General features: G+C 39.9%; 1 protein-coding gene across 2 annotated transcripts in view; it reads right to left on the reverse strand.

The window, feature by feature from the left end:
- The window catches only part of epha4l (eph receptor A4, like), a 56,432-nt gene that overhangs the window by 15,604 nt on the left and 15,310 nt on the right, over nt 1-25,518 (reverse strand). For both annotated transcript variants that reach the window (XM_077611190.1, XM_077611189.1), the window contains 3 exons: nt 24,161-24,824; nt 9,176-9,331; nt 4,331-4,666 (listed from right to left, as the gene is read on the reverse strand). In XM_077611190.1, coding sequence (XP_077467316.1) covers nt 4,331-4,666; nt 9,176-9,331; nt 24,161-24,824 — 1,156 coding nt within the window. The remainder of the gene's footprint in view (nt 1-4,330; nt 4,667-9,175; nt 9,332-24,160; nt 24,825-25,518) is intronic.

Raw genomic sequence — 25,518 nt, forward strand, 5'->3', positions numbered from 1 at the left:
TTGGGTAAAAGAATAAGGGATTTTGTGCCTTATGGCCTGAAAAATACGACAGTTGTTTTTAAAAGTAACAAAGTTAGATTAAAATGTACTTTATTAGTTAAATCCAGTAGCTGCAGACAACACTAAATCAACAATCACTAAAATTATATTTTATCACCCAAAGCACATCATTCCTAAAGTGAAGCATGGTGTGGAGAGCATCCATCATGCATTGAGGCTATTTTTCTTCACCATGTGATTGCTGCCTTAAGGTGAAAACAAAAACTATGAAGAGTCCAAAATACTAATTAATGTAGATTAAAAAAGACTTCAGCCTTGTGTAGAAAGAAAAACATGATAGTTAAAGCCCACTTGATCAGATTAAATTTCGTTGGAGGGCCCTTAATAAGATATAATCTAGAGAATGTCTAAGTGTGTGTGCTCACTCCCATTTAACACAGACATCATCAGTTATGATAAGGGTGTATACACCTGTTAGTTAGTTTTTATTGCCTTTCCTGGGAAATTTAACTTTTGTTTCAATAGTACATTTTAAGGTTAAGATCTAGTCTAGGTCACATTAATGATTTAAATAATATATGCAAATATTAAATATTTATCTTGGCCCCCTTTTTTACAGTTCCATAAAAAAAAACTAGTCTTTAAGAGCTGTGTACACATTTTATGGAAATGTATGTGCCCAGTAATGGAAAGAAATGCAAAAGGAGGACAATGGAGGTCAACTACTACAATGAAAGTAGACATGAAATATATATTTTTTCACCTAAACTTTTGATGATTATTACTGAAAACAGCCACTGTTAAAAGATAAATAGAAGTGTTAACATTGCAAGTTAAACATTTCAGCCACTTTTCATCAGCCAACTCAACTGTCCTCCTCTTTGCCTCGGCAGCATTTTATCAAAACAGGCTTAGAGAGAATACGTTTTGGTATCTGCGCTCCTCAGCCATTCGGACAGACATCAGGCAATCTATCTTTTAAAACATTACGGAGGAGTGATTAATGAGGGGTTCACAATCCACCAATCACAATTTGATTATCTATGACATTATATATGTGAATTCTCATCTCCTTGACCAGGGGCTCCAGGGAACCAAGTATTTAAGCTTACGCTAACAAAAACCTGCTTTTAGCTGCGGATTGAGTTCAAACGGGACTGGAATTTAAGCAGCAGTTGCAGATTGAATTTCAGGCGGGCGATGCAGAAGCAGGAGGGGGCATTTTCAACGGGACTGGTGGGAACTGAGATGGAGATGAAGTGGTATAGGATTGCAGACATCGCTTGGTAAATGGATTAACCCAAGGTTGTGTTGGCCTAATGTGTTGCATCTCTGTTAAACAATTAGGCAGTAGCCATTTGTATCCCTCGATCAATCTTGCCCAGCCAGAGAGGGCCATTTTGAAACCCCCCGCGGGACTGATTGAGGACACTCCAGCTACAAAAGAAAAAAACCCAGGAGGTTCGCTGACCTTCGTTCCACTCAGGTAATCCGCACATCCATCTTTCCTCCAAAGATGACAGATATGGCAATTTAATTGTGTTCGGCTTCTCTTGTAGCACTTTTATTTCCCTCTCAACTAATGTGAGGATGAAGATGACTGAACTTTTGAGTGGTGCCTCCTGAGATTTCCTTACATGAGATCACAAATTTACGTTTCATGACATATTGGAGGAAAATATAAAAAAATAAAAGAAAAACAAAAAAGCATGTAACCCAAACACAACGCTTCTCAAAAGAGAAGTTAGATTGGATTTAAGGTAATAATTTGAGCAGGCCATAGACAACCTGACATCGTTAATGATACATTACAGGGGACGTTCTTATTTTGTATGGATTTGCCCTCAATTATTTCTCTATCCAAACTATATATTTTGGGAGCGTTTGACTTTGCAACGATGTTAAACATTTGTAGTTTGTGCATCATGGAGACAAAGTGGTTGGTACAAGTGAAAAAGCAGTCAATTGTTTTTTTTTGTTACCTTTAGAAAAAAAATATAATAAAAAACACATTTTGGTGCCAATTTGAAGTACGTATCCCACAAGGGATTCCCTCAGTTTTTACGTGACCAAGGGGGAAAAGAATGCTTGGGAGGGAGCTGTATTTTACAGTGTCAAAAAATGACTTCTGCTTACAACCGACTTTCCCACACCATGTAACGGCTTCGTCCATCTCCCCAAACACATTTGCACATGTCTTTTTTGCTAGCAAAATAGAAACTCAAAGACTTGTTCACTCACAGAAAAACCTCTTTCAAGCACACTTTCTCATACTCTAATTTACATTTTGTCACCGAAATTTGCAAATAATTTAATATTGAGAAATATGTAACCACCTTTATTTTAGATAGGTTTTTCCTCTCATTTTGGCACAAAGCAGGGACACACAAAAAGAGTTTTTTTGATCCCCCAAAGGGAAAAACACTTTCGTTTACAGCCAGGGGTCAGTTCAAAGCTTCCCCCCAACAACTGAACCCCACCCTCGCCTCCTGCTCCTCCTTCGGTTCGGGTGATAGGGTTACACTCCCACTGATTTATGCCACTGGAATTGGTCATGTTGAGGCAAAGAAACAGACTTAATCATACACAGATTCAGGCACATGAGATCAAAAGTGTTAATGTGTTAATTTTCCTTTAGTGTTTCATTTTCATCATTGTCAGAAATCCAGAACTGTTCCTTGAATCCGAGCTTCATAGCCCCCCCACCCAACTCCCCCTTCCTTTGTGACTGAAATCTGAACTTTAATGGAGAGCAGCAGAGGCTGGGCTGTCTTTTCCACAGCAGTTATAAATCCTAATAAATCTATCATAATAAATGCGTAATCCACCGTGTCTGGATGAGGGGAGGCAGCACGGGGATAAGGACAGCCGCAGATGACGAGCTGTATTACCAGCGGCTGAAACCAGAGATTCCAAAGCCTCTAGTGAGCATTAGCAGAAAGAAATCCAATCATTCTCAAGATATCCTCTTTAACACACATGGGCACAGGCCCAGGCACACGCACATACTAAGAGACACGGACACATAGGCAACATTGTTCACGGGGCAAATGTGGATGGTCTCTGCATGTATAAACACTCTATATGTTACTATTCACATCCGCACAAACACACACTTCAAACTTCAAGTGCCATATAACCTCTATGAAACAGTTGTGGAACAAGCTCCAGTGACAAGCCAAATGCAACGCCTGTATCGTAAAACCTGGAGGCAGCAGATTCTCCTTAAATCACAGGCATGTCCCTTTGGCCACTTCAGTCCAATTCCATGTGTAAAAACAAACTTTTTGGACTGCTTTAGTGCAACCATCGCCAGAGCGACCACCCTGTCACACTATTGCGAAGCCGTGGCCTTGACTCCAAGGTGCACTCCATAACAGCTCTTACACATGACTCTCTCTGGCAGTGCTCAGCTCTCCCACAGGCAGCACAGCCATTCATCTCTATTTTCCTGAACCCGGCTGATAAATCAAACCACTGTGTCCTTAAATTGCTGGTTTAAACTGCATTCAAAGCATTCAACTTTCCCAGGCATGGAAATCGGTGAAAATGTGACATAAAAAGGGCACTTAGCTTGCCACCCAAGTGCAGAGCAGTAAAGAAGGCCAAAGTAATGATCAGTTTTAAGTGGTGGAGAGTAGGGAGGGATGACGAGAACCGGGGGTCGTAAAATCCATTTACACAACAACCAGTTGCAATATGGCTAAATGACTAAACAAAGGGAAGCTCCGGAACATCATGGCGCTCAGGAGAAGATTTTTCACAAATGGACTGAGCTCTCATAATCACTAAACATTTTCTACCAGTGTTTATAATGACACTTCAAAGGATTAACACGATGTTACAATATAAATAGCACTTTGTCATTTGCCTCATTGCTGGCTTCACCTGCTTTATCATACAAAACTTTTGTGTAAAACTAGAAAAAATATAAGTTCACACCAAAAGGAAGCAATCATGTTCACACCAGACAACTGTCATCCAAAAGTACATTCCAATAAATGCAGAATGATTGAAAACGACATATAGTACAGAACTACCAGTCCCGCTGCAAATGGGCTGGGACGTTCCTTTCCTAAACACGGTGTACTCTCTGTTATAGGTGATATAATATTTAATGTATTTTTTTAGATTTAATCTGTACAATACTAACTGCCAATATTGCTCGACTTTCCATTGAATCTGCCAGGATATTTCAGACACAATCTCCCAACGCTGACACATCATAGTACTTGCATGAATACCACTGCTCAGAGTGTGCACTTCCCTGTGGCTCTTTAATAACATTCTCCTCCCACAACCTCAATCAGAGAAAATTTGATTATCTTACCAGCCTGGTTGGTGGTGACGGTCACAGACACTGCCTGTTCTGGCCCGGGGCTCTGTGGCGAGACGCCATTTACCGCCCACACTTCGAAGGTGTAGTTAGTGTGGGCCTGAAGCTCGTTGATAGACACCCTGGTTCCCTTTAGGCTCAATTGCTGGGGGCTATAGTGAATGGCGTTGCCGCAAGGTTGACAGCGTCGCCCATCGGGTCCGCAGCGTTTACACACTACGTTGTACGTGAGATCCTGGCGTCCGCCTGAACTCCTTGGCACACTCCACTCAAGGTTAACCGAGGTCTCGTTCACATTGGAGATTAGGTGTAGCGGTGCTGTTGGAGGCCCTACAGCGAAAAAGGAAAAAGTTGGTGATGAAAACAAACAATGCTTTGCAAAATTCTAAGCAGCAAAATGTTCTTATGGCCATTGGTAAAGTGGAAAAAATACATTATTCATGCAACCTAATGGTTTCATCAGGTTAACACAATGGTCAGTCGTAAAAGCTGGGGGAAAAATATATTTCATAATATATCAGCATGCCACGTGTGGTTACACATTTTGAACAGAGCTGTATTCAAAATTCTGCCCATTATTTGATGGACTTTGTGAGGGAGATAACCATGTTTTTATGAGGTATTATTGCAGGAATCGGGAACCTCCAGCTTGCGAGCCATATCTGGTATTTTTTTTGGTGAGTGCATCAGGCTCTCTCCTGATTTGGACTAAACTTGAGGGTAGAACTGGCGGGTATGCTACTACTACCATCAAAAGTAGGTTGTAATAATTAGCTTCAATTTAGTGGGTTGAACTTCATTTGATACTCAGAGTTGACATACTGGTAAATTCAATAACAAATCACAGTAAAAACACAGGGTTGTTGAAATATTTTTGTTACAACACATGCATGTGCACTCTGTATCATAAGCCTCTATTATAGATATTTAATTGTCCAGTCCATTCAAGAGACTTCTCAAATATCCTTTGATGTCTGCTCCATCAAAAAGGGTTCCTATTTTGACCCCGCATTGTGAATAAAATTCAATCGACCGAGATTTTTTTTCTTGTATTGAATATGCAGCAGACAGCAAAAAGTCAGTCTGTATCTAAGGGACTGCCTTTATGGCTGCCAACAATAACTGCAGTGCATGTTTGTGTTGGACCATGTTATTAAGCACCCCTACTATCACCACAACTGCTTTGATCTTAAATCTAAAAACTCTGCTTTTATATGCAAGCAGCAATGTAGATTGGCACAAACTCCCCTCATCATCAATTTCAATTTACATGTCAGCTCTACTTTAATGAATGTGTTTTTTGTGTGTTGCTTTCAAATGTAAGATTCTGTAATTGACTTAACACTCCCTGCCCTCGCTCCATCTCCCTCTGACTAATGAAGCGCCGGCGAGTGCACTGGAGGGGATCGATGCATGCTGAAATATGAAATCTAGTCAGTTGGCAGACTAATCATTTTGCAAAGGAAATTAATTATCAGTGTTATTTTTGGAGTAGCACAATGACAATGAATGATGTCACTGAGACACACAGTGGGAGACTATAAATGCCTCGAGTGGGTTTATAGTATGTGTGAACAATTATTGCTGAGTGTATAAAAAACTTACAAGACTGATGTAAAGGTATTTGCATCATGAAATGGTGTCTAAAATTGAGCAAATGCCGAAAGCAGGCAGTGTGTGCTGGGCTTGAAATTTAATCAATATTGTTGGGCCATGTCTGGAGGAAAAGGATCGAAACGAACGGTGTCAGTGAAATTGTTCATCAATTCAACAGCTGCCTTAAGCAACAACCAAAAAATAAAATTAAAATAATATTGCACTTTTCCAATTCCCTTATATTACTTACCCGATTTACCACAGTTGGAGTTACAGATGGTGTTTCTAAATTAAGGTAACCACACCCGAATGTGATTATTCGTAGTAGCACCCTTGTCAGCTTGTTCAACTTTCTTATTCAATTATCTACTTATTTTGGTTGAATAGCACTGTAGGTGGAGCTCAGTTTATGAGTGGTTAGCGTGTAAGCCTCACAATTCCGGGATCGATAATTCATTTCCAGGTTTCGACCTTCCTGTGTGGAGTGTGCATGTTTCTCAGCGCTTGCATGGGTTTTCTCCAGGTTTCCTCCCAAATCCCCAAAACATGCTAGGTGAACACTCTAAATTGCCCCGAAGTATGAGTGTCTTTTTTTGTTCCCCTGTGATGCTGCGTGTCCCCAGCTTGGTGCGCAGAGTTGCCTGGAATTGGCTCCAGCACCCCGCCACCCTTATGAGGATAAGGGGTATGGAAAATGAATGAATGGAGAGTACTGTAGTCTAAACTTTACAACTTGAAGTGGACAGATGTGTAGGGTTTCTTGCTTCATATGTCACTTCTTCTAAATGCTATTTCAACCAACTTCAGCTACACCTGTTGCTCTCTCAGAATGCACCAATGGGTGCAAGGGAGAGTGGCAGAGCTGCTGGCTGTGAGTGGCACTTTATAATTAATCCCAAGAGAGTGTGAGGAGTGAGGAATGGGATTTTGGAATAGCATCCACTCAATAAATCTTAACATGAATAGTCACACATTCAAAAGTAAAGTCTGGCTAAAATAAAGTTTAGGCTGAGGCTCCCCCCTCCTCCTCCCCTTTCCATCCGTTTATGGGCAGGCAATTTTCTCCAAGCATTAGTACTTTCTTTCCTGTCAGCCCATGCTTCATCTGTCTTTCTCGTTTTTACTCTTAAATGTCTCCCTTTACATGCCCCCACCTCTCCTTGCTGTCTAACTTTTTTACTTGTCTCTTCCAATCAGCATTTGCGGGTTGAGTGTCATGCAGGTCCAAGGTAGTGTGTAGGTAAAATTGAGCTGAGACTCCACTACTGCAACCTATCCGGCATATATTCAATCCCCCCCTTGGGGATTCTCCATTCAACTCCATTCTTTTAAGCCAAGCTACCGCTAAGAAAACTAGGAAAAATCTGAGAAATACATCAAGGGCCAAAAGAAACCCTGAATTGTAGAACACCAATCATTGTAACCAGCAGGCATCAGAACAACCAACTCTCATGAGTGTCCATGGCCTTCACTGCTGATGATCGTATGTGTAGTTTTATGTACATTTCTATGTACTCTAAGCATTGCTACAACAGTTTTTTTTTCCCTTGGAATAGTTGTTCCTGACTACACCGCACACGAGATTTTCTTTACCTCTCAATAGCAACTTAATGTTTATTTTGGAGAGGAGACTAATGTAAGAAAGTCAAAGTTATTGTCTTGTTACATTTCAAATTGTTATTAACAACTAGAAGTCTTGGGAGTAACAATATAGAATAATTACAGAATACCTTTTCATTTGCTGCCAGTCCTAAAATGTTAAAATGTTAAAATATCAGCAATGCAATAAGAAATTGAGCATACTAATAATGAAAAAATCTATTCCTCTATTCAGTGTCATCATTTTGTGTTGACAGACCCTGAGTCCATTTTTTTTTTCAGTTGGAGCAATAGTAGGGGAAAAAGATCTTTCTGAGTGAGCGTTGAGTGGAAAGCGGCAAATTGTCGGATGTAGAGAAGAGTTTGAGTGACAGCTGCAATTACACTGCCCAACCATTGGGCTAAGAAGCAACACCCAAGTGCACGAGGAAAGGATCAGAAAACAAACGGTGGATGGCTAGTTCAAAGATCAAATGGCTAGTACCCAATGAAACAGAGGGCAAAGGTCGGATGCAGTTTGGAACACCAAAGATTGTGCTGTTAGGTCCAATAAAAGCATCCAAGTAATTAGCCGTGGCAGCTGTTGCTCGCAGCAGCCAGAGTAGAAAGCCACACTGACTAACAGGACAATAGGGACGATCTCTGCCAAATGTAAAGCTAAAAGTAATCTATGCCACATATTTGGCTTTGAAAGATTTGCGGAATTCATTTAATTATTTTGAGGTTTAACATTATAACATGTGCATTTATATAAAAACCATTTAAGTAATAAGTAGTACATATGAATAGATATTCACCTTAACCCCAAATATGATTTTACAATTCAGACAAGAATTTAAGCATTTTGATTGATTATTTTTTTTGGGCTCGGAAAGTCTAAGAATCTGCCTTTTGTCTGATCCAATAAAGTGCTGAGCTGACTGATGAATCCACAGGAACTTGACAGGTCGTTAAGGCTTAATGTTGCGCCGGCTATGAGCAAAGCATCTTAACAGATGTTTTGGTTGGTAGAAATTGTTTTATGACATATACGCACTCAGTTACACATAAACATCTGTCACATTGAAGTGAAATTGCTGTTATTTCCTGTACAGCAAGGGAAAGAGGTCATTTGTTTTGTGGGTTGATACTTTTTTTTCATGTACTTTTCTATCAATATGAACCCCACATGCCATGAGCCAGTGGGGAAAAGAACTCTCAAAAGAAAAGACTATCAGTAGAATTCATGATTTACAGTGGTATTTATTAGGCCAATCATTGTGTGCTTGGCATGAAATAAAACAATAACTGACTTTTCAAGAAAAATGAAGAACCGTACAGGGAAAAAGGGATCTATTTTACTTTGTTCTTGGTTTGTCTCTCTCTCAGGCTTATCTCCTGTAATAACTGTGGAAAATAACACTGGAATGTATCTGCCTGTACCCAATTGGGATATAGAATACTTTGACTGACAAATTATTTTTGAGTGCAGAAACATCAATGTGTCATTGGCTGGACTAGGTTAACATTGTATTGAATAGTTTGCAACAAACAATAGGCATTCTTGCCTGTGTAACTTTATATCCACAGCATTAGTCTCATAATTTAGGTCAACATCTTGCATGCTTTAATCGACATCAACGAGGATGTATTATTTTTACTTACGAGTACATGGCATGGATGCTGGGTCTGTTTCAGAACGGAAATATCCCTTGTCGCAGGCACATGATGTGGAGCCCTCCCTGACAGAATAGCTATGGAGTGGGCACTTGGAACAGGCACCCTCAGTGGCCAGAGCACGATAGTAACCAATCTTACAAGCTGTAAAAGAAAGAACACAATGTATATTGTTAAATGTTATGAATGATGTGTGGTCATTTTACCTCTAGTCTTGCAATAAACAACCACTTTTTACTTCTAAGAAAGAGCAAACAGGATCAAAAACGTAACAGATAAATATAACATGCAAGTTGAGCCATGCAATTCAACACAGTAGATCAGCAAAGTAAGAATAACAGACAAAATGTTTCACAGTAACAGTTGCAATCACATTTCCTTTGACGCCATATTGTATAGTTTTGTAGTTATGAAGTCATTTTGATCAGATATACCAAGACATTAAAAGACAATGATGTATAATTTTCAGTTCTTGGGCAGCTTTCATATATCAGGCACCACACACAAATGCATTTCCATGTGAAATGATTAGTTAAGTATCACTCCTTTTGGCGACAGTGCTGTCCTTTCTTTTCAATGACATTTTGATTGTGGGAGGCTCTTCTTTCAAGGAGTTTGCTATCGTCTTTTAGTTTGTATGATGGCCGGGGGAGTCAACTGATCTTATATTTCACCCAGAGTGCTGCACCAGAGTTGGTGGACAAAGGAACAATTCTCTGAAAGGTGCAGCAGAAACAGTCACAACAGCGATAGGACCAAATAACCTGTCGATCCAGGAGGCTGCCATGTGCAACGAAGAGTATTGAGAGAAGATTACTGGTTTGGATTTAAGAAAATTGTATGTACATGTATTCTGGGCTGGTTTGTTGACTAGAATTTCTTCAATACCTAATTGAAATGTCCTTTTTAAGTACAGTAAGATTTGATTTGTCATCCTGTGGTGCTAAACCAAGTACTTACGGAGTGAATCACTGCTGCCCTAAATCTACATTGGGATCTACACCATTGGAAAGAAGTTCTCTTTAACCCTTCCTCTATCCTTCCACAAAATTCTATCAATAACAAATGTCTAGTAAATAGAACTAGCATGGAAATCTACTAACACAACCAAAATAGTGGAAAGACCCACTTTTGAGAGCGCAATAAAGTCTCTATTGGGCTGGTTCTTCTCTTCAACTACTGGATTAGCGTAGGATGGTGAGGTGGGTTAGGTACTACCTGCTGAGCTATTCTTTGCCCACTCCCACTCAGTTCATTGAGGGTAAGTCCCTGCTAGAGTTGAGCAAAAAGTCTCTTTGATTGTGGGCTGCAGGGGTGCGTGAAGCTTGTATTTCTTTTCTTCATAGTTGCAAAAAAGAGGAGGGATTAGGCATGAGGTACTTTTTGTTATCTATCTTAACGCCTAAGATCGACACTAAAACAGCTATAACGAGCCTTTGGAATTGTAGGTTATACCAGGGGTTTCGGACAGTTCAGGTGACAAAAGCCATTGCTGCTTCCAAAGTTTGTAAATGTGCACTGAGCAGAAAAGTGTCTTGAGTTTAGAGTTGGGTCAAGCAGCTGTTTGAAATGGTGGCTCTCAGCTAAAAGCTCAAGAACGAGTTAATTGAGTCCCATGCTTCACAGACTTCAGGTTTGAGTCGCTTAAAAAGACAGTTTTAGGACAGGATACCTCACACTGTGCACGGTTGATTAGTTTTTTGCTCTTCAGTTATTAATCTGTTCCAGGCTGATCCTTGACTCCCGACTGGCTATTTGGGAATTATTTGCCAAACTTCAAAATCTGTTTGCCATTTGACTTGGACTGGATTTCCATGGTTTTAAAATCCTAGATATTTTTACACATGTTTAGAAATGGGATGTCAACATATGAAGGTATGTTTACAGCAGTGGCTGCCCTACAGGAAAGAACAGTGGAAAGAGCAAAGATGTTGATGTCCAAGTTAAAAATTTGCTTCCTATTAGGAGAGGGAACGTGTGTGAGGAAAGAGAGCTAGAGCAGTGGGTGGTCTTAGAAACCGCAGCTTTAGGGAGGAATCTCCCTTAAGAGCCAATGGATTTATTACTGTCCAGATCAACATGGCAAACCCATACACAAGCAAAAATAAAAACTTTCAACAACACTTGTATTTATTTAGTTTTTGCTTTTTATACAATTGGGTCAAGCACATTGCCTGAAAATCAAAAACACATTTTGTTTTTAATAAAACCATTTTGCAAAGTCATTGTCTGACTTTCACAATATATTGAGGCATTTTCTCCACAGGGCTCCTTTTAGATAGAGACGGTTTGTAAGGTACCAAATCCCTAAGCTCAGAGATCAAAGGCGGACAAAAGGCTTGCGTCTTATTCTATTCTGAAAAAGCAAAGATGGAATCCCTCATAGTGTGGGACATCACATTCTTCCCCCCTTTCTACCCTAGAAGCCTTTTCAGTCTTCATCTTTTCTCTTTTGTCATGCATTCTCCCACCACATCCACATTCCAGTTGTTTGTAAGATAAAGGGAGAAAGGGAGCCAGCCACTGTTTGTGGTACTTAATAAGAAGTTTTGTTCATTTCTCCACTGCTAATTAGTCGCAATGCACAAGGAGAGAAAAAATATCATGACAAGAGCACATGTACATGAAAGACATAGAAGAAGACGTTGATAGGAATCGACAACCAAGTCAATTATAACCCAGCTAGTTTTCCTTTGTGGCAGCAGCCTACACATGAGGCTTTGAACAGTGATGCATGCCAAATAAGACGTCAACCTACACAATCATCCATTGGAACCCACGAAGACTGACCTGCATGCAAATTAGAGTTGAACTTTTCTCCTGCCCACACAACAAAGTCCTGGATACAGTAGAGATCAAGAGTATACAACAAAAGAACTCTGGAATCTAACACCTAGCACATGACATACTATAACCAGAGTTGATAAAAAGAATAGTAAGTTGAACTGCTGTGTTTTCATTCCTTTTTCATGACTGTGATACCTCTGTAGAGTGTTGAAGACCTGTTCACATTATTTTTGGAGGCCATAACCGACAGTGAGTGCTCTTCAGGGAGGCATAAGGGCAAAAGCATCTTAATACAAAGCTGCTCTTTCAAAAAAAAATGGAACGATCATCTTTCAGGGCCCGAGGGCAAACAGGTTCTCTCCTTTTGAGAAGCCACCACTTTCCATTTAAGCCTTGTTTATGCTATATCCATCTTTGTCTTTGCGACTCTTCTATTTATTTTCCTACAGGTTGATAGCAGGTGAGATTCCCTTCCGTTTATCTTTTGACGGCAATTCTGTCTGGGTTCAATAAACTCTCCTAAATCTTTGAACGAGGTGCTGTCTATTTCGACACAGATGGATGACATACAACAATCACACCCATAGACCCTGGTTGGTAGCGGGGATTAGTGTGGATGACTAGCTGCTGAGTATTAGCATCCGTCACAGGAACAGCAGGACAGTGGAGCAGGTTAACTCATTAATTCTGTCACTAGGGGTTATTAATTGCCTCGGCCCTGACAGCGACTTGCAGCCACACGGCCAGTGAAACCTATCAGTGTGATGAATGAGGGACACACGGTCACCGAAACTGATCACCGTGATTGATGATAGTTTCTACACCACGTCTTAACCTTGACCCAGTGGCGGAAAATGCCTGCCATTAGTCGTGCCGTCTTAAAATACAAAATTAATGAGTCATTAATGTAGATGATATTAATACCAGCCCTAACTAAGGTCAACCACAACAGACAGGAAGCTTAGCAACTTCAATATTTTTATCTGTTAATTGCAAGTGTGCTGATTGTGGTCAGCATCACTATGTGCAACTAGTGCCTAGATTTCTTTTATTTTTATTAAATGAGTTATAAGTGTTTGCAGCACGATCGGTTCAACTCAGAAGATTGATTAAAAAGTCTGCTTGAACGAAAGTCCCAGAAGCCATTGAGCGCATATGAATAAAAATCACAAATATACGCATATACATACTATTTAAAAAGTAAGGGGAAAAAATTAAAAGTAGATTATTCTATGTTATCTTTGACTTAACATGAAGCATGTACCTTGTGGACATAACATTTCTTCATCAATCTCCATTTTATTTTCATTTAATCGTGAATTCCCTCCGGACCCAACTCATATTGTTATACTGATTATTATATAAGAATATATATTGTTGGAAACACTTCCTGTGTACCAAGAATTCCACCTTTGTATTGACACGTAGACCATAACTTATTACTTCCTTCTGAACTTTTTATAGCCTGGCCCTAAGAAAGATTATGAGCACAGTAGTCTTATCATAAAATCTGAAATATTCGACCCAACCTCTTTTAGAATGGTCATGAGAGACCGCACCCTAAAATCTGATGCGGGGTCATAAAGGTTTACGTGAGTGACAAACAGAAAAAGCAACACATGAATGAAGAAAGGGATAGCATTCGTCTTTTTTTAATAGCACTTCAACAGAAGCATTATTGTTTGATTTTTACATATGCATCCATGCAAATCTTCCAGGGGGTATCACCAAAAGCTTAATGCCAACTATAGAAGAATGTCCTATGAACTGCTGATGACTCAGAGGCTATAACTCAAGTGAAAGATAAGACCATGTGCGTAACAGTGTTGACACAGTGTCTACACAACTTCATATAACCAGAGAGTGTGGAGGCCACCTACAGTAAAACCAATGATTCGAGCGCAGCAGCAGCAGTCGAGGGCACATTATCATCAAATTCTTCATACAAAAAAGAGCTCCAGGGAGTTAAAGACGACTGCACATGTGCATTTGTGTTTGATTAGGCATCTGAAGTAAATGGTTTCCTGGGAATGTTTACAATGAAACAAGGTTCATCTTAATTCATCATAAACAAACAAAGTAGAGAAGTTGGGGGTAGATGAGTTTGCAAATATGGTTACGCTTGGGGACAGATATTTTGTGACAGACCACCAAACAATGGCGAGGAACAAACTGCTCTCCTCACAGCATGTCAAGGATAATGGGCCAGGAAAAGGGAAGATCTGTTAGAACACGGACAATCACACACTAAGAATAGGTAAGGGAAAGAGGAAGTGATAGAAAGCTCATTTCAAAGGGGCCTCATATGTAAACAAATAGAAGCCACATGTTGAGCTGCACTACAAAAAAAACTACACTCAATACAATAATGTCACCTATGGGATGGTTTTATTTTGACCCTTAAACAAACTTGACACAATTTATTAGGCTACTGCGTAAGCCACAGCTACGTTGTAATTATATCTCATTTAAAAAGTTATATAATAAGTAAAACAAATCTAGATTGGTCAATCTGTAAATTCCCGCATCCTGCATGAATAAAAAGACCAATTGAACATGAGTATTCCACCAATCTATTGTGTGTTTAGATTAAATATGCTCATATATGTATATGCTCATCTGTGCTGTGGGGTGTTGTAGATCAGAAAGACAAGATCAGTAGATGGCCAGTCTCAATTGTCCAAACTTTTGTCTAGTTTTATTTCTACTTTAACTATCCTTTGCTGTGTGTCCATCATGTGTACATGATTGATTTATGTGACCTACTGTACAACAATGTGTCCCACATGTTCATGTTCATTCTGTGACCTACTTTTGACCAGTATTAGCTTGTCAGAAAAAGAATTGCTTGGCATATTTATCGTCAGATGATGAATTTAACCCAAAACAAATTAAAAGGTCAACAACCTCAGAATATTGCAAGTATCAGTTTAAAAGGGTAGAATGTGAATTTGAAAGCAGAAACTGCAAAATCTATAGAATAGAATCATACAAATATGCCACATATAAAACCTGGCAAGATGAAAAACTTAACAAAACATTGAGTGTGTGTTATCTGAGAGCAAAGCTGAATAACATCAATGTCTCTGATGTAATCACAGGTAAATCTATGGCTGAAAATGTGAATTTTTAGATTTGTCTAGGTAATCTTTGTGGAGCTTTCCAGACGACAGCCTGTCTGGGGATTCAAAACACCTTCTATTGTGGATGCCGTTTGTGTGTGTGTCTGTGTGTGAATGTGTGTGTATGCACTTAGCAATACATTGTGACTGTGATGTGTTTGTCTCCACGTATTCACATTTGCGTGTTTGTGTGTGTTCCATATTGTACATAAAAGCTGTTCTGGATCACTAGTTCATCAAAAGTTTATGACAACCCACATGAATATTCACTGTCAGTGCTTTAACCTTTGACTTCTCTTGATGTCAGCCCACCCATCTTTCTCTTCCACCTAAAACATTGAAGTGTCAGGATGGATTTCGTAACATGACTGCAGTGATTAGCATACGTGCATGGGAGTGGGTGTGTTAGCGGGGATGTGCGGGCACGTGCATAGATAGGTCCCTTCTAATGTTTGTAAATACTGCCTGGTATCACCCTTAAGTTGCCCGTGTCTTTTGCCACATGGACCTCTTGTTAGTTCTTTCTGACTTTCGTGTGCGGAGTTTTCATATTCTCCCCGGGCCTGCGTGGGTTTTCTTTGGCTACTACGTTTTTCTCCCACGTCCCACAAACATGGTAGGCTGGTTTACCACTCTAAATTGCCCCTAGGTATGAGTGTAAGCGTGAATGACTGACTGCCCATCTCTTTGTGTCCTGCGATTGGCTGGCAACCGATTCAAGGTGTCCCAAACTTGGTGCCCATACTTGGCTGGGACAGGCTCCAGCACCCTCCACAACCCTTGTGGATAAGTGGTACATTAAATAAATGAATGAACAGCAAATGGCCATGCCTTGATATCGTTCTTGAATTGATATTCCCTGATTCCCACACAAAAAAAACATTCATTTCTGATGTTAACGCAAAACATAAAACCTGTGGTTAAATTGCTCAGAACATATTGATATAAGAATACTTTGTATAAGATGTAGCACATGCTACATATACTTTAAGGTACAGGTAGCGGTAGTGACAGTAACATTGTCCGCGGCTACCCCAGGTCATGACCCAACTACAGCAGGCTTGTTCAGAAAGCAATCACCATCAATACCCATATCCCCCCCACTTCACCTTTCACATGTCGCACCATTTATCAGGCCAACTAGACACAAATCCATTCATCATTGTCTTAGCCAGACTTCCTCCATCACACACATTTTTGTTTCCTCTTGGCTACGTCTATATGCAACTTGTGTATTCCCATCCATTTTCTTTTTCTTAATGCTTAACCACAATCAGTTTTTCCTTTTTCTTATCCTTCTTCCTTATACACTACATAGTCTATGAGGGATTGTGGCTTTCCTCTTCCCCTTCCAGCAGTATTTGACAGCTCACTGAGGCTCAGAAGGGATCATGGTTTCTAATCCCAGAGACGTGTCCCCACATGGACACACCTCTTCCTTTGGCCACTGATCTGCAGCTTTGGACCCCCAGTGATGAAAGCCTTCCACATTCCCTTATTGCATGTTCAGTTTTTCTGTAGAGAGCTTGTAAAGAATAGGTATTGGTTGATGCATATTTAATACTAGTAAATAAATGTCTAGTATGGATAGTATGTATTTTTTGGTATATTGTACATGGACTTTAAATACTCATACTTGTTTTAACAGTCATTCAATCAGTTTCCCCGGGGAAGAATATTTGAGGGATTAGTGGTCACGTTTAGGGAGAAAAACTGTTTTCCATGTTACATAGACAAATATACTATGTTACATGAAGTCTGCTTATTTAACCATAAAATGTTTCGCTCGTTATGGGGTGCTGAATAACACTAGTGGAAAACTACATGAAAGTTTGCATAATTATTTTCTGTCTTAATGATTTGATTTGTTGATTCTTAATGATCCCATTTAGTTTGATTTGCTTTGTACTTTGTGCTTTTGCTTTGTTGTTCGGTCTAATCACCCTCTTGCTACTGACACATTGAAATTTCCCGAATACGGGATGAATAAAGTTATCCGATCCGATCCGATCCAATTAATTATTGTTGCAGCAAATTGGTTATAAGGTAATTAGTCATTTTAGTCATTTTCATAGAACTAGTATAAGCATCTTCACTGATTGGCTTGGTAAAAAATAATAATTTCATACTCCCTCACCTGGCTAGTGAGAGATGGGAATCCATTTGAAATGTTTGTTATCACAAAATAAATCTACTTTACCTGATTAAAAGGTTAAAGGACCGGGAATGCCCATGCACTTTGCCATCTGATTTCACAAGGGGATTACATGGTGTTATGAAATGCGTCTTAAAACGGTGCAGCATTCAAATCCTTGTATAATTAACCAATGGACCATTTTCAACCACTTCCATGATTATAAATGGGGTCTGAGTTCATTAAAATGGATCCCACGTCCTGTGCCAGAGCCCATCAGATTACAGAGTAGCCCTTTATAGCAAGTTTTTTTTTTTGTCATAAGACCTAACTGATTGCCACAGAGCAGCCTTTGATTTGGTCACTGAATCTTGCCCCAGGAGAGAAACGAATGACAACGGAAGAGCAGCGAAGACCACCTTTATCACCGTGGCAGGATGGCGAGAGCTTAAGATAGAAATCAGTCAAAGAAAGAAACAGTGAGTGATGTAATATTTTCAAGGTGTTCGCAATCACCCTCCTATTGTCAGACTCTGAGTGAAACTTGGCCATGCGTCTGATGAGCTGCTGGGCTGTTTTGTCTCCCGCCTCAGATCCCAGTGTGGCTGTGACACTAGTAGAAGTTCAAGTTATATCTTGAGATATGCCTGCTACTTTGAATGTAAACAATAATAACTAATCATCTTATGGCTTCTTTGCCAACACAAGCTTTTTGATCAGTGGATGCACACAGCTTTTTTCGGCAGGTGTTATCGGTTCAATCGCAAATCTATTATTTCCTTTTCATTATAATGGTGTATAACTGTACTAAAATGCATTTTTTTCATGCCGTTTCAATATAAGTAACAGGTTATAATGCTCTAAAGCAGGGGTCTCAAACCTAAAAAGTAGCCAGAGTGCTTGCAGGTTTTCATTCAATCAGTTGATTGCAGTCGGGCGCTACATATTTTAGAAGACACCTCATTGGTTCAACTGTTGGCACTGGATTGGTTTGAACAAAAGCCAGGAGCCACTGCTGCCCTTTGCGGAATCGGTTTGAGACCACTGCTCTGTAGACACTAGTAAAGTAGAACAGCAGTGACCCAAATGAACATTGTAAGCATTCAAGTCATGGCTCTCAGTTGGTCAATCGTTAGCTTTGACTCTCTGTCCAAATTGATTTACTCATGCAGTGTGAGCTGAAATTTGAACAATTGGACAGAGTAGCTTCAAGTAACATGTTGACGGCGACATCAGGTAAAGCAGGTGTAACAGTGAACCAAAAAAGCGCAGTTGTCAGACTCAACTATATCACTTTCCACTTCACTTGCCCTTTGTATTTTTGTTGCTCTTTGTCTCAATAGCTCTCTTCTCCCTAGATTTCCCTCCTTCATCATCTCAGCTTTTCCTGGACCTGTCGAAAAAGACGAGGGCAGAGGCCCCTTCTCTAAAAAAAAAAAAAAAAAACATTTGAGGAGGATCCACTTTTACTTCTCTCTGTCCGTCTTTCTCTGCCTATACATCAGTCCATCTCTCTTTATAAACACCACCTTTGCTTGGCATCTCTCAAATTAGGGAGAAAAGGGTTTAGCAGAGGAGGGGGAAGAGAAATTTAATGTGAGCTAAAGAGAAAGAGAAGGGCAAGAGAGCAAGGAGGAGAGTGTGCACAAGTGCGGGATAAAATGGAGGAGAAGTACGAAAACAGCCGGAGGAATGGGGGAACGGCATTGAAGGGGGATTGAAAGAACTGCAGGGTTGTGATGGTACAGCCGGGTGTATTGATTCGGGGCCTTTTGACATGCTAATTTGCTTGCTGACTGCTTTAATCGCTCCCCCTTCCCATCATGAGCTTCAAAGAGGATGCTTTTCAAAAAAGATGGGAGAGAGAAAAGGAAATGAGGGTGAAATTTGGACGAATTTCCTACCTCCTCTGAGCTTGCCCAAGCATACTGTATGCGGAGCTGCTGCTTGAGTAAAAACATCCATCATATAAGTTGTCAAATTTTTGATGTGCTAATAAGTCTTTGTGGACTCAACTATTTTGCATAAAAATGATATTTTGCCAATTAGTCCTGTTGACTGACAGGAAATTATGCAAGCATCAATGCTAATGAATGGCAGTAAGACAGTCAATTGTTACTGGGGAATGATTAGATCTTCAATCTGGACTTCACAAGTTTACTTTAAAGAAACACCCAGAAGTTTAATCAATCCAGTTAAGGTGATTAAACATTTAATTTTAGTCTGTTGTTGTACTTTAGGACAGTACTGTCTAAATTACAGGAACTAGCCACACTGGACTATAAACCACAGGGTTCAAAACGGTTTGATATGAAATGTATTACTGTGTGTAAGCTACTAATTGTGTGCACTTTCCTAATTGCCTGAGACATTAATATATTATTATAAGTAATCGATTTATCAAGGGTAAATACCCTTGAATTTTAAATTAATCATAATTAATCAGGTGGGATAGATGGGTGGATGGATGCACACATTTATTTTGTTTTTTCATGGTAACAATGTTAACCTCTATATGCATGTAGAGCAATTGAAACTGAAGAGAACAGAAGTTAGAGAGAATATAACTGAATTTATTTTAAGATTTTTTCGCATGACCTGATTTCTTTAAAGTTTGACTAATCATCTTTTGCTCATCTGTGATGGTCACAATTTCTTTTTAAATTGATCTCTCTGTACATCAATGTGTTTTGAAAGATTAGAGGATAAACTTTATGAATTCCATGGCAAACACAGCAATTTTAAATCATGTTTTAAATCAATTTATGTTCTACTGGCATAATAAGTGTTTATAGTTGGCAGCATATGGACATTCAAGGCTATATAGAAAGCTCTGCGGGAGCTACAAAACTATCAGCTCGGGTCACGCTCCATCACTGACAGCTTCCTGCCCTCAACAGGGCACCGTGAGGAGAAAGAGAGGGTGGTGAGTGTCAAGAACTGTGAAGGAAACAAATGCTGCAGCATCCCATGCAGGAAAAACATTTCAGCACCCCAGCTAATGATAGTTGAATTACCACCACCCTATGCCACACCTCCTCCCTTGACTAGTTAAGAAAATATAAGTGCATGAGGGGCGAATACATGTATATAACTTAAATTAATTTTACAATTACATTTTTTTCTGCAATTGCAGGGCAGTGGAAAATGACATATATGCAAAACATTTTGTCTTCCATTCAACATCTGTTGTTACTTCCTGCTCGTTTTTAGTTGATCCGTTGTGTCTATTCAGCAGCAGAAAATGAGCCTCTCTGGTGGCAGAGTGAGTGATGAGTACACGTCCTTCTCTCAGTGTGTATGCGGGTGTGCAAACGCATACTAATGTGTGTGTCCGCAGTGCATATTTGCAAGTATGTGGGTAGTTGACTACATTATACAATGTGCCATTTTTACATATGCAAGGGTGGATGTTAGTTTGGGCAAAAGTATTTGAATATGACTTGACTGGCATTCGGATTATCTAACAGTTTGCTCCCACACTGTGTTTGTGGAAACAATGACAGGTGATAATGATGTTCTATGGTCTTGTCTCCCCTCCAACAATGAAGGCAATCACATTATTCAGCTTCCACTTCCATCTCACAAACGCTAATCACCTGGACAGTTGGGACAGAGTGTGTGGAAGGAACCATGCAAGAGAAAGAGAAGGTGCAACAGGAAACAGAAGGGGGACACAATTGTTAATTTGTGTGAATAAATATTACGGGATTGAAATAGATGAGGTGAGGTGTTTATTTGAATAAAGCCACCAGGGAGCAAAAAGAAATAGAGTTCTGAGGCGAATTTAGATTGATACTCCCAAATGCATATTTAACACCTTCATCATGGAGGGAGAGAGTCTGTATAGTCAGCACCTCCATCCCTAAGCCTCTTAACAGATGTCTTGATTGAAAATATGCCCTTCTTATTAGCAAACATCTTTTCAACAAAACATCCTGGAATTCACTTTTATATTTGCATTTACATTATTATACAGTATACACTCCCAAATTACTTGTACAATAACTCTTAAGTGTACATACTATGTATATGTTGCTTGGAAGTGATGAGCGATTGTATGTGTTAATCGAGGGTAAGGGTACACTTTGTCCACAACAAACACAAGGACCGACAATGAATGAATAGAATGAATATAAGCATAGAAATTCACCTTATTTTTTAAAAAACGAACAGATAGAATATAATCATGAGAATAGAGTGGTAAAGAAACCAAATGGGTGCCAGAGCAATTCATTCTTCTCCTGACGAGACAAATTGTAATTACCATCGGCCTAGAGTGACATATGTAGTCCACTAATCTCCCCTCACCCCATCAGCACATCAACATCCGTCCGAAAGTATGAACCCCATCACCAGATGAGGAGCGAGAGCCCACCCTGACCCCAAGCTTTCCACAACAGAGGAGGGAAAGGGATCCCAAATGCAAACATACAGAGCCCTCTCCTTTTTTTAATCAGGGGCCCTTTGGACCTTGGTGCCCTGGTTGCCCCTCTTGCTTTAGTCTATAGTCGACACCCTCAGCCCACCGCAAATGCAGACACACATTCTACACAGCTGTCAAAACCCTGATGTCTTAATCAATCGTGAATCCGCAACCCTGTCAGACAGAGTGCTAAGATGGATGCACGAAGGGATGAACTTTGACCTCTGCCAGGGGTGGAGAATGCAACCCCAACATGCTCAACTACCCCCTCTCGCTCTCTCTCTCTCTCTCTCTCACATACACACACACATGCACACCCCAACACACAAATGAGTACCACCAGCCACATTTGGGCTCCGATAGTGCCGACAAAAAAAGATGGAGGAAAACTCATTCATCCTGCGCTGGGAACCAGAAGCTGAAGTAACATTAGCCGGGTGAACACACAAAGCAGAAGTACGATTGAGAACAAACACTCACAAATATAAAGTTGGTGTTCAATCTAAAATGATTTCACAACCTTCATATATCAAACTTTCTGTAAAATAGAAGTGAAATGTTGCTCTAGTGATGTATTACACAACGAATCTATGCATGTGATCCCTTTTGAACCTTTCTGTCACTAGATAAGAAGAATGCATACAAACTATATTAGGTTACTTAAATAAAACATAAAGATGCTCTTTGTCAGACATAAGGAGTCCATAAAATTGGCAAAGCTACTTCAAATATACTAAAAGTAATGCAGAGATATTGGCTTTAATGGATATGTTGGCTTGAAAAGCAATGCTGCCAGCAAAGAGATTACCCATATAATGAGGCCACATGCTTCATATGATCATGGTTTCCAAATCCTTTATTGCCTTTTAGAGTGTATGGTATTTTTTTCTAGTGAAATTAAAGAGATTTACGGTATTTAGAGGCTGTGAGCAAAGTGGGGCTAGGAATGGGGTCCGAGTTTCTCATTTTGATGTGAACTGAATAAATTCCAGTGAAAGCTATTTCACATTCATTTAAAGTCTGTAACTAAATACCAGCAAAAGTCTACTTTTTCACCTCTCCATCTATCCATCACTCTGTGGAAAGAAACACAGCTTTTCTGACAAGTCAAATCAGTTGGTTTTTGTACGTGAGCACAAGCATATGTAGTCACACAGAACCATCTGTGACCACTTGGATGGCTTTTCCTGGGCTCCCCAAGCAGCTAGCTCTACCACTAAATCACTAGTCGTGTTTGTCATGCAATTAGTCCCAGATAAAGGCTTCCCATAAATAAGGAGAGGCGTCGTTGTCTGCCCCCTTGTTAATCACCCATGCTCAGCCTATGACCCCTCACTGCTGAGGCCCTCTGCTTATTGAGCAAGTTAGTGGGTTTTGTGCATGCTGTTCCAGTAGACTTTTGTGACAGAATCAGCAGTGGTTTGCCTTGTCGTGACGTTTTTTTGCACTGTATCTGCACCGCGGTATTACTCAAATGTAAGAAACCAGTGCATTCATTCATTCAATTTAAAAAATGTATCGCTAACAAGGGGATGAAGACCAAGGTATTGGAGCTTAATGCTAAAGGTTCAACCTTTTTGTTATCCTGATGGTTTCACATATGGTACTATAGCAACTGCAACTTTGTACACCATTGCTCATTTGATTCTAATCTGTTTTCTAGAAGGTTGATAAGGATTTTCCACCTTTTTAAGCCATATGGGTTGCATGCAGCATAGGAGACGAACAACTATCCGATATATACCACGTAAGAATTTCTGACTTGAAAATAATCTGAACTGAACTGTTCACTGCATGAGAAATATCCGAAACATGTTGTTTATGGCCAGAGGAATCAGTGTGAACCTAGCTATAGTGATTGAAACTAGTTAACTAAAAAAACATGCATAAGGTCCAACATTTTTTATATGAACAGAAATCAAATGAAATCGTAAGACTGTGTGAAAGTTAGTGTATATTTTGGTGTCGTGCTTTTGCCCTTCTAGTTAAAATCCGGTAGGAATCCCTCCTCTGACCTTTGGCCCCCATCAAAGAGCTCATTATAGCATAACAGCAAGTTGAGCCTAGACTAATTGACCTCAAAAGACTAATACAAGCAGAAATCACTTTTCAACCCCATCTCAGGCTTGCTTATTTTCTATCCTTTCAAATCTGCTTGAAACAATGAACTCTGCTACATATTCCATAGGTACTTCCCTACCTCCTCTTAGAGTCACCAAATTTTAAGGGATAAATCCCATTACACATCACAGCGGGTCCACTAATTACTTCATCTACTCTCATTATTGTATCCATTGCCCAAGCAGACGCTGAAAAGGAGACGAGAACGTGAGAACTCAAGAGACAAAAGATATCCGCTAGAGTGCCAGGTCAAAGAAGTGGTTTGGATCAAGAGAACTCAAGAACAAAGTCAGTGTGGGGAGAGAGCCGATAATATATTAAATGTCTATATGAGCACGAGTGGAGGAATTGATAAATGGATGTTAAATGTTTCAGTTTCTTACCTTGGCAGTCTGTATTTCGCTCCTCGTAGCCAGGGTTGCACAGGCAGTTTCCGATAGGCACCAACCATTCTCCGTCAGCCCCACAGTACATTTTTGGAATCTCTTTTTCCTCTGAATTATCCACGCATGATCCACGAACTTCCACAAGCGAGGAAGTGTCAGCCCCAGTGATGGTATCAGGAAACTGGGCCAAGTTCCTCACTGCCAAAGGACATTTCTTATAGAAGACCCTAACAGACACAAGTGCAATGCATGCTCCCACGTCCTGAAAGGCCAAATAAAAGCCCTTCCGAGTCAAAGCACCGACGTCACGCACTTCTGTGTTAAGCTTCATGATGCGATCGCCAATGTCCACCTGAGTGAAGCTCTCGTCAGCGGCGATGGTATCAATTTTGCCAAACTGGTTTTCACGGATGTATCGCTCTTTGTCGTTGTTGGACTCATAGTAGTAAAGATTGAAGGTTTCCTTGCACGTTCCCATGAGCCCAGGAAGGCTGTTGCAGTCTCGGAGAGTGAACTTGATCTCGATGTAGATTCGCTGAGCACCACTACGAGGAATCCAGTCTGTGCGCAACCAATTGTTCTGGTTTGGCTCCATAACATTACACACCTGGTATGTCCGGATGGGAACGTTCTTCTCATCCATAATGCTCACCTCTTCCCACTGGTTAAAACACACAATCAATAAATGTTACAGGATGGCATTCAAACATACTTTTTCTTAGGTCATTTTCAGGAAAAACTGCCATAAAATGTATCTATTTTAATGAAAGTTAACAAACATTACTGAAATACTGTGACACTAATTGGATGTATTTTGCATTCATTGCACTTAACTATGCGCTGCTCAGTGCCCAGAAATATATATACCTTGCAAGAGTACACTGGAAAGATTAGTCAATATTTCTCTCTCAGTACAACTATTAATTCAAGGCAAAACTTAATACATATTTTATGAATTGCACCTAACAGGCATGTTAGGTTCAAATAGATACTCATAACGAGAATCATAAGAATAAATAATTACTCTACTGTGAGAGAGGAAATGTGCACATTCATACACTTCATAACTCCTAAAACACGCAATAAAAAATGTATGTGGCTGGTTTCTGGAATAAAAGTGATGCATGTCTGTTTTATATAAAAACTTGTGTCAGAAAGTTGAAACTGAGACACGTGTTCACTGCTGTTGTCAGTATGAACTTTCCAACAGTGTAAAAGATTATCTATTTTGTTGTCCGATTTTGTTACGTCTTTGGGAAGACGTCGAGGCGAAGATACGAGGAATTAGGACCCAATCGCAGGGAAGCAGGCGAGGACGAGGGAAGTAGTGCTCATACCAAAACTTTAATAACTTG

The sequence above is a fragment of the Stigmatopora argus genome, chromosome 10, assembly GCF_051989625.1.
Source record: "Stigmatopora argus isolate UIUO_Sarg chromosome 10, RoL_Sarg_1.0, whole genome shotgun sequence".
Taxonomy (NCBI): domain Eukaryota; kingdom Metazoa; phylum Chordata; class Actinopteri; order Syngnathiformes; family Syngnathidae; genus Stigmatopora; species Stigmatopora argus.